Source organism: Vipera berus (genome assembly GCF_964194415.1).
Source record: "Vipera berus genome assembly, chromosome: 1".
NCBI lineage: Eukaryota > Metazoa > Chordata > Lepidosauria > Squamata > Viperidae > Vipera > Vipera berus.
Genome location: NC_138202.1, coordinates 15,021,291 through 15,032,194, shown reverse-complemented (window position 1 = coordinate 15,032,194; position 10,904 = coordinate 15,021,291). Strand labels below are relative to the sequence as shown.

At 41.8% G+C, this 10,904-nt stretch overlaps 2 protein-coding genes across 2 annotated transcripts in view; both read right to left on the bottom strand.

Annotated features, from left to right (window-relative positions):
- The window catches only part of LOC308659844 (uncharacterized protein), a gene marked incomplete at its 5' end in the record, with an annotated part of 114,889 nt that overhangs the window by 39,621 nt on the left and 64,364 nt on the right, over window positions 1-10,904 (bottom strand). The window lies entirely within an intron of this gene.
- LOC308659130 (GRAM domain-containing protein 2A-like) overlaps window positions 564-10,904 on the bottom strand; it is a 36,428-nt gene continuing 26,087 nt past the window's right edge. Inside the window, exon 13 of the mRNA XM_081312547.1 lies at window positions 564-2,333. Within this exon, the coding sequence (XP_081168673.1) occupies window positions 2,318-2,333 (16 nt within the window). The 3' untranslated portion in view covers window positions 564-2,317. The remainder of the gene's footprint in view (window positions 2,334-10,904) is intronic.

The following is a 10,904-nucleotide window of genomic DNA, read 5'->3' as shown; positions in this document are numbered from 1 at the left end:
AGCAAGAGTTTTTCAGACCAGGGATTGCAATCCTGATTAAAACCGTAGCAAGAGCTATTCTTTGTTAAGGAGCCAGGATAAAAAGGACAAAAGAAAAAATGGATAATAATGTTAAAATAATCACTCCTCTTTTGTCATGGTGCTTACTATACGATTATATGTATACTTCTTATATGTTTCCACTTGATCTATAACAGTGTTTTTCAAATTTGGTACCTCAAGATGTGTGGACTTCAACTCTCAGAATTCTCCAGCCAAGCTGGGGAATTCTGGGAGTTGAAGTCCACACACCTTAAAGCTACAAAAGTTTTTAAAATACTGATCTATACGTATGTCATATTTATTATTTTATATGTTAAAATAAGTGGCACTTTATCTCTCTGCCTGAAACTGTAAGTGTCTTAAGAGTAATTTTAAACCACATTTAGATTTTAAAAAAAGCAACAGAAATATATCAGTAATGACTTCGGCTCCACAATATAGACACTGATGTAAAATGATAGCAATAACATGCATTAAGGGTGTCAATCTGGTCTGTTTAACATAAGGCTATTCACGCAATGTATTCCAGCAAAGTTTAATAAAAGAGAAATGCTATTCTGCATTATAAATAACTGGATTTAATTTATGCCCAAACGGCTAATATTTAAAAAATAAGATATCTGACATGAATCAAAATCCAACTTATCCCTGAAAATGCTGGTCAGGGGGATGGGGGTGGGGGGAGGGCAAGGAACAGGAAAGGGGAAAATCCTTGATGTTTTAAAACAATCTTTAACAGATTTGCAACTAAATCTAGAACTCAGAGGTCCACTACCATTCTTCTCTATCTGAAATGCTAACAGGTTACCTCAAGCAGGATTTGAAGGGCCAGCCTTTTCCCTGCTCAGCTCTAACAGTTTCTACTTTGTGGTAGATCACGTTTGAACATGGAGGCTCCACAATTGCTTTGTTTAAAAATTAATAACACCCCAATATTCTGAACTTTGGAGGTAGAGTCAACATTAAAGCTGTCGGTGAAATCACAAGCCTCTTAAACCACCCCTTTATACTAGTTACAAAAATATTACACATGTGCAAGGCGATAGAGCATATCTTCCCTGGCCTTTAAAAAAAATCAAAGGGGGAAAGGTAGCTATTCGTCTGAAATGGTATAGGGCAGGGGTGTCAAACTCAATTTCATTGAGGGCCGCATCAGCATTGCGGTTGCCCTCAGGGAGCCGGGTGGGTATGGCCAGGGTGGGCGTGGCCTACTGGGTGGGCGTGGCTAGAGTGCGTATGGCCTATTGGGTGGGCATGGCCAGCTCTACATCGTTCGCATCAAGGGTGCCAATGGGGGCCTGGGCAGGAGTGGGACAGATCTGAGGGTCTCTGGCAGAAGGAGGGTCTCTGGGCCAGGGCCAAGGCAGTGGGGGCCGTTCCCTCACTGTTTCCAGGATGGCTTCGCGGGCCGCATGAAACCACTTCGCAGGCTGAATCTGGCCCCCGGGCCTTGTGTTTGACATGTCTGGTATAGGGTTTCCTGCCTGAACAGGCGGTTGGACTAGACGACCTCCAAGGTCCCTTCCAACATTATGATGATGATGATGACCCCACCAGTCAAAATTCTTTAGCTGATGGGGTCCACAACATATTTTCGATGGCTGTCCATGTAAGAGAGGCTGAAGTCATGGGGTAAAGAGTTCCATAGGTAACCTATAGGAGCATGATATCCTGAGCTCATGCCACGTAGGCCTTTAAAAGTCATAACCTACACCTCAAACACTTCCCCAATAGTGGAAGATGGAGTGGATGGGCTTATAGAGAAACATAAAGAAATCCTAATACTGTGTTGCAACTTTTAATATCCTTTCTCACTTTCCCTTTAAGTGACGGTAGTGGTGATGGCAAAAATGGTCTTTCCAACAAATTTGCTATTTTCCCACACAGTCCCCTTAAAAGAGAGGTGTTTCACCTTTACCTCCTTCTTTTACAGGAAAATTTTGGGAGTAAAAAAGTTTCTAAATTTTGGCCTTTTAAGGCACACTATAGATTTCACAGCGGGTCAGTCTCCAAATTTGCCTGGTGCACAGGCATCTTTTAAAAGTCATATTTCTATATTCTCTACTTCTTGCGGGGGAAACCCTCTATTTCTGGAGAATTTGGGGGGGGAAATAATCTCGAACAGAAGCGATGTAGGTCTTGCGTGGTTGATCTTGATTACTGAGAGCTAAGGAAAGTTCTGTGTCTCCTTTAAGTTTTGATCAGCAAGAGCAACAGTCACCCGAATTTCAGTTTCAGCTTCACCTTGCATAGATGCCCGGAACATGATTATTTCTCAGCTTGCCTTATATCTAAATGGGGAAAAAATATATAAGAACAGTTACTAAAGACCATGAGCACTGTGCTGCCACCATGTGGTTGTTTGGGGAAATTATAATATGCTATCTTGACCTGGTCAGCTAACCCCTTCTACTCTGTGACGTGCTTCCTCCTTCTCCTGACTCTATGCCTTCACCCCTCCCCTTTCTGGGACGGACTTCCTTCTCCCTGTGTGATTCTCCTCCTCCATAACCGGCAGATACACGTGCAGACACTGTGGGTCGTTACTGTCTTTTGACCTAGGAAATACCATGCGTTTATCATCTACCACACCTTGTCTGCTGTAATCTTCTCTGCATGCAAATAAAGGTCCTTCTGGATGATAAAAGGTACTTTCATGAGTTCTGCTATCTGGCAAGGGCTGTTAACAGTGATAATATCCGCCTATACAGGCCGAGCACAGGGGTCTTAGCAAGGGGATAAATCATTAAACGACAGTCTGATCCAGAATAAGCACCTTGCCAGTTCAAGAAGTGTGGTGAGATCTTGCAGACTAAGGGTAACATATTGTGTCAAGTGATAAGACTTTTTAAAAATTCTTATATTTGTATGACAAGACATCCAGGATAGGATAGTGATATCACATATATATGCACACAAAAATATTACCTAGGTCAGAGGACCCACCTTTTGGGCACCAGGGACCGGTTCTGTGGAGAGAGGTTTTTCCATGGACCAGGGGGAGGGGGGGGGCGTGTTTTCACATGCTGTCTGCATTCCACGAATGGGACTTCGCTTGTTTGTGTGGCTCAGTTTCTGGCATGCCACGGCGTGGTGTCATGGACCAGGGGTTGGGGACCCCTGACCTAGGTGCAAGGTGATAAAGGCTACATTCCCTGGCTTTTAAAAAAAAGTCAAAGGAAAAGGAAAAGGTGGGTGTTTTTTTTCACACAATCCCCCCCTTAAAAGAGAGATGTTTCACCTTTACCATCTTCTTGTACAGGGAAACGTTAGGAGTCAAAATGCATGGAACAAGAGAGAGCTGGTTTTTTGGCATACTTTTTTTAAAAAAAATTGTTTAAAACATTTCAGAGACCTAGCATCTTTTTGTGTGGCTAAATTTCAGGATGGGATTCAAGCAAAAAGGACAGGCAGCCACTTCACAGCTGCTCTCTCTCTCTCTCTCTGTGTTTGTGCGTGTGTGTGTACGTGTATACATTTTAACATTTTGTTTGCTGAGCTGAAATAGTTTAGTCCCAGATATTCAGGCCCAAACGAAGCTATCTCAGACTAGTTGCCAAAGTTAATTAATTGGATTAGATTTGAGCAACGCAATACCCACAATTGACTCAGTTAAACATGTTGTGTAAATAATACCAAGTCAGTCCTTTACACAGATGAACACAGAACGAAATGTATTCTCAGTCATTAAATGCACACCACAAGCCCACTTTCCCTACTGTCCATTACCAGATTCAAGTAACGCTTTTAGTCATCCATCTTCAACAGCACTAAATGAATCCTTGCACTTTGTTGTTCTTTTATTTTGGGGATATGTGATTAGGGAGGAAAAGACTTAGCTGCATCCTTTGAATGTTGCAGTCTTTGCTCAAAGGAACCAGGAGTGTGTGTCTAGAGACTTTAGACACTCTCGGGCATCAGGCATTAAGAAAAGAACCACAGCTACTGAGTCATTGAGAGATCGAGCTGTCACTATCCAACTTGAAGCAAGAACAACAGCATTAAAACAACCAGAAGCAACATGGATTTTGTAAGCTCTTTAACAACACAAATATAAATAAATAAATTTCCCTTCTAAGCCACTATGTGAAATCAACTTCCCCAAAGAGCGGAAAGCCGCTTCTACATAAAAAGATTCTTCCTTGTGGTGCCACTCAAAAGCCGCAGTGGAATGTGTTTCCTGTTTCCTTAAAGTGTCCACACATTATTCCATTGGCTCTTTTTCACACCTCTGAGGATTTCATCAACTCCGTCCAACCACAACTTACTGGATGTTCTCCTTTCTCCCCACCCATATAGTTCCTTTTCTTCATGTAGGTTTGCAATCTAACCATCATTCATTATCTCTAGATGACCCAACTGTCTCAACATATTTCTTTAATGCTCATCCTCCTCTTTAGGTAAAGGTAAAGGTTCCCCCGCACATGCGTGCTAGTCGTTTCTGACTCTAGGGGCCGGTGCTCATCTCCGTTTCAAAGCCGAAGAGCCAGCGCTTGTCCGAGGACGTCTCCGTGGTCATGTGGCCGGCATGACTGGACGCCAAAGGCGCACGGAACGCTGTTACCTTTCCACCGGAGTGGTCCCTATTTTTCTACTTGTATTTTTATGTACTTTCGTACTGCTAGGTTGGCAGAAGCTGGGACGAGGAACAGGCGCTCACTCTGCTACGCGGCACTCGGGATTTGACCTGCCAAACTGCCAATCTTCTGATCGACAAGCTCAGCGTCCTAACCCACTGAGCCACCGCATCCCTCTATCCTCCTCTTTAGTCTGTATTGATTGAGCACCCATTCTTATTTCTTCTTTTCATCTCACGTGTACTTAGCCACTTTATTTCCACAGCATTCAACTTCCTCCTTGCCACCCTAATATAAACTGCTCAAAAAATGAATTATGGAGTCCATAGTGCTCTCTGAGCTGTGTTATTTACTGTACTTGCAGACATTTCACTGCCTGACTAGGTAACTTGATCGATGCATTGAAAAAACATCTGCAAGCAAACAAGTTCAGAGAGCACCAAGAACTCCATAGTTCAACCCTGCAAATATTCTCTGCTAAAATGAACTACAGGTAGTCCTTGACTTATAACCATTTGTTTAGTGACTGTTCAGTTACAGTGCACTGAAAAAAGTCATTTATGACCGTTTTTCACATTTATGACCATTTCAACAGCCTTACGGTCACATGATCAAAATTAGGGCACTTGGCAACTGCATGCATTTATGACAATTACAGTATCCTGGAGTCACTTGTCACTTTTTGCAACCTTCTGACCAGCCAAGTCAATGGGGAAGCCAGATTCACTTAACAACCATGTTCCTAAGTTAAAAACTGCAGTGATAGGCTTAACAACTGTGGTAGGAAAGTCATAAAAAGGATCAAAACTCACTTAACAACCACCTTGCTAAGCAATGAAAAAGTTGGGTTCAATTGTGGTCATAAGCCAGAACTACCTGTATATAACTGTTCTCCCTCCTCAGTCTCAGTATCCATCCCAACCTGTCCTTTGCCCAGTGTTTTGTTATTTCTGCAAGAAAGACTGCTGTAGAAAGGAGAGGCTCTGCTACATTCAGGGGAGAAGCCTCTACATGGCCAGGTAAGCTCACTTCCCAAGAAGGGTGGATTTGGCTACAGGTTTTGCCAAACATCTTTGGTGCAGTCTAGTCTCTCTTAATCTTTCCACCATCTACCTGTTAATGCTTGTAAAACTGCAGACTTTGCCCCAGGACCCATGACCCACACATAGACACTCAACAGTCTTAAGTGGATTTTGAACCCTCCTATTTGAGTCTAGACCAACAGTGGGGACTTAAAGAACTGAGATGCTTTAGCAAGGTAGGTGAAGTAGAATATAACACAGTCTCGTTTCCTGAAATAGCCAAACTGTTGTAGGTTGAGGTTGTGGCTTGGATGTTCTTCCCAGCTAACTAATGCAGCTGCCAACTGGGAGAAGATGGCATGGGTTCAAGCAAAACTAGAAAGTGGTACGTGTGCAAACAGATACTTTTGCACAAGAGTCAGATTGCACAAGAGTCAGCCTCTGCATTCTTTCTCTGTGATGTAATTCTGCCTTAAGGTAATTGGTGAAGATGGAAAATCAAGCCTTTGATGTCCCAGTTTCTCTTATTTTCTGTTTTTGCCCCCCAGTTTGAGGTAGGCTGACTTCTAAAACACCTTTTCAAACCCACACGTGTCTGAAAAAGGCTATGACCGAGTGATGGCTGTTGGTATTTATTCTGATATTACAGAGCAATGTTTCTTAGCTTTAAGATGTCTAGACATCTCTAAATTAAGAACCAGAAAGGTCGTATTTGTCAATGGTTTACTTATGTGCAGTTGACAGAGATTCAAACTGGATGAGAAGTATTTTGTCTTTATGAATGAGAATATGTACTAACAAAGATGAATACAATGAGGGCAATTAACAGTGGAACAACTTGCCTTCAGAAATCATGGGCACTCCATCACTGGAGGTTTTTAAGAGGAGGCTAGACAGTCACTTGTCTGAAATGGTATAGGTTCTCCTGCTTGAGCAGGGGGCTGGACTAGAAGACCTCCAAGGTTCTGTTCTATTCTATTCTATTCTATTCTATTCTATTCTATTCTATTCTATTCTATTCTATTCTATTCTATTCTATTCTATTCTATTCTATTCTATTCTATTCTATTCTATTCTATTCTATTCTACTCTACTCTACTCTACTCTACTCTACTCTACTCTGACTTAATGGGCCTACAGCTTAATGCTTCAGCAATGGAAGAATAGGCAGAGAAAGAGTTTGTTCCTGACACTGAAATACAATTTTAAAGTTTTTTTTGTAAGATATATATACCATTGGTACAGGTAATCCTCCAGTTACAACCATAATGGATTCTGCCCATCATGGTCATAACTTGTGATGATCATAACTCACCTGATTTTATGACCTTTTTTTAACAGTCATTAAGTGAATGTCATGGTCATTAAGCAAACTCATGGTTCACTATGAGCTGGCTTTGCTGAAAACTGTTGTAAAATGCAGTCAGGTGATCATGGCACACTGCAAACAGCCCTAAAAGCAGCCTGGTTGCTGTGTGCCCAACCTATGGTTGTAAGTCAAGGACTACCTGTATTTTAACTGTTGATAAGTTGTCATATAAGGTTATGTCAAATATTTGTTGGAAATTTAATCAATCTGGAGTTACTTTTATCATATTTGGTGGACATGTAAGAAAGCTAATAAATATTAGGAACAGATTTGTACTTTAGTTCAACGAATTCTTTAAAACTGTACAATTGAAACCAAAGGTTTTCTTCTAGATTTTATAAACAGATTTTAAAAAGAACCATGGGACGTTGCTTTTATATAGTGCTGGCTGAGGAATTCTGGGAGTTGAAGTCCAGACATCTTAAAGTTGCTAAGGTTGAGAAACACTGACGCAGAGAGTAAGCAAGATGACCTGACAGAGATATGCGGGCTTGGTTGCCTAGGGAGAAGAGGCTAAGGCCTTTTGTAATGTTCAAAACCAGCTCAGACCATCAACACCCTAATTCACTGAACTATAAAAGGAACAGATAAAGCATCATCAGACTTTCAACATGCTATTATTATAGTGCTACTCAATAAAGGTAGGTTTATCCATCCTGTGGAGTTGATTTCGTGGACTGGTTTATCTAGTGAGGCCAACAGATAAATATTCTCCTAAACATTTGCATGTCAGCTGTCATTTGGGTATAAGCTCTTTAAAATCAGTTGCAAAAACTGCCGCCAGATAATTCTGCCAAACACACACACACACACACACACACACACACACACACGAATTGCTCCAAAGGTTTAGGCTGATATAAAGCACACAAAAGTTATTAAATTCATGGAAAGCAACCTAATTAACCATTCATCAATTAATGTCACTTCATTTAAAAAAACACTTAAATGTACATAACATTTTTTGTAGTCTGGTCCTTGATCGCAAAACAGTTGTATACTTCTCATGGTTGGGGTTAGGGAGGCTGAAAAAAATCAAGATAGTAACCACAACTATAAAGGCCCACATCTTTTAAACATGTATCAGACGAAAGGAGGGGGCATCGGTCAGGCGGTCACAGCTGCCATCTTGACTTTTTTGAACACCCCCTCCCATTATGGATGCTTTGATGCCCTTGCTGGACATATTATAATATTATATTATAATATAATATTATAATATATTAACTCTCTGCTTTTGGTAGAATAGCATTGTTAAGCATTGGACTGCAGACCCATCTCAGATACAGCCCTCTTACATGTTGCTAAAAAAACAGCTTCCAAGAACTTAAACTGGCATCTTTAGTGCTGAGGAATGTAAAGAGTTGAAATTTAGAATTACACATAAGTTCAGCACTGGGAAAAAGTTGCTGGCTTCAATGGGACTTACTTCGGAGTATATAGGTTGTCCTCGACTTACAACCGGAATAGGACAACTTGCCACAGCCAGTTCGCTATGGGACAATTCAACAAATACAAAAGTAAAATCAATTTTGATGGGACGGTAGCCATCAATAAAATAAAAAGGTTAATCCAGAAATATAAGAGTTACAATAATTTTGACGAAAATGTGGTCACCAACAATAAAAGTGCTTGAATGAAATGATTAATGCAGCGTTGAATTGTCCCGTGGTCAGCTGTCCTGTGGCGACTTGGCTGCAGTGAGTTGGCTGTGGAGAGTTGTAACCGCAATTGAGATCAGAATTTCTGTTGCTAAGCAAGGGGGTTGTTAAGTGAGCCACACCTGATTTTACAACCTTTATTGTCATGGTTGTTAACTGAATAGCTGCAACTGCTAGGTGATTCACGCTTTTGTTACCCAAATCTGGATTTCCCCCATTGACTTTGCTTGTCAGAAAACAGCTGGAAGGGTCATGATCCCAGGATGCCGCCAGCCACGGTAAATAAAGGCTGGTTGCCAAGTGTCTGAACTTTAATCACATGATCCTGGGGATGCTGCCATGGTCATAAGTGCAAGGACCAGTCATTGTCAGGTCCACCATCACCGGATTGCACCTTGCTGGAGTCCTGCCATTAAGAAGGGGGGAGGAAGGGGGTTTCTTGGGTGCTGTTGCTTCAAATGTGGGAAATAGGGAGGGGGGAAGTGACAATGGAAGAAGAGCAGTTCTCCACTAAACCGGCTTGTACCAGAATCTTCAAGGCCGTTTGCCGTGAGAATGGAATGTTACCAGTTTGACACTTCAGAGTTTCTCAAAACATCTTACCGGCACCACATTGGCTGGCTGGGGGACCGGTCATGGGGGGAGTGAGTGGGAAAGGAAAAGAACAGTTTTGTATTTTGCGCAGGAACACCAGATTCTGCCTGGCTTTATTGCAACCAGTTTCTCTCAGTAATAGTTCCTCTGCTTCAACCAATTGGAGTCACGGGTCTTACTTTCCTGAGAGAGTAGACTGGGACGTAACTAATTTTTTTAAGTGTAAAAAAACGTAACTTCTAGCAGTTGCTAAACAAATGCTTTTAAATTGAGGACTGCCTGTAATTGCCTCAGATTTGAAAGAGGAACTGGCGTACAAACCCATTGGAAAAGAAACTTTAACCATAAAAGGTAAAGGTAAAGATTCCCCCGCACATGCATGCTAGTCGTTTCCAACTCTAGGGGCTGGTGCTCATCTCCGTTTCAAAGCCGAAGAGCCAGCACTTGTCCGAGGACGTCTCCGTGGTCATGTGGCTGGCATGACTAGACGCCAACGGCACACGGAACGCTGTTACCTTCCCACCGTAGTGGTCCCTATTTTTCTACTTGCATTTTTACGTGCTTTCGAACTGCTAGGTTGGCAGAAGCTGGGACGAGTAACAGGCGCTCACTCTGTTACGCGGCACTTGGGATTCGACCCGCCAAACTGCCGACCATCTGATCGACAAGTCCTAACCCACTGACCCACCACGTCCCACTTTAACCATAGGGATGGCTTAAGGATAAAGATATTTGTTCTTATGTGGGAGATGAATGGAGATAGAGAGAGGCACATTTCGAAATGAGAGAAGATGGTTTTGTTCTCCTCTGCCAAGTTTATGTAAGATGGAGATTGTCCTCATTCCAGGCCATCTTAATCTCTCCTTGCCACACAAACCGGAGGAGAGGAGGCCTCTCTGCCAATAGTTATATAACAAGAAAGATCTAGCTGAAGGTGTTAGAAACTATGTTAAAGTTGATTAAGAGAAGGTGTTACCACCCACACAACTCACGGGGATCTGATTTCTTTAAAGGAAGAATTAAGACAGTTAATTCTTCCTTTAGAGAAATAAGACAATTTTTCTTGAGGTAACCATCCAACAATTACAGGAATAGGGAGCAAGCAGTAGCAGCATCTTCCTGTTAACACAAAGAGCTATTTCAAAATGGCTTCTGGGATCATCGACAACACAGATAGTCCTCGACTTACAACCATTAATTTAGTGACCGTCTGAAATTACAAATTTTATAAAATGACTTATGATCGTTTTTCACACTTAGAACTGTTGCAGCATCCCCCTGGTCATGTGATTAAAATTCAAATGCTTGGCAACTGGCATTTTTTAAATGATGGTTGCAGTCTCCTGGGGTCATGCGATTACCTTTTGCGACCTTCTGACAAGCAAAGTCAATGGGGAAGGCAGATTCTCCTAATAGCCATGTCGCTGACTTAAGAACTGCAGGGATTCACTTAACAGCTGTGGCAAGAAAGGTCGTAAAATGGGGCAAAACTCACTTAACAACCATCTTGCTTATTAAGAGAAATGTTGGACTCAATGGAGACTGTAAGTCAAGGACTATACCTGTACATGTAAGTTCAGAAACTCAGAACCATCCAGTATATAAACAAACATTGTCTAGGGCAGGAGTCTGCAACCTT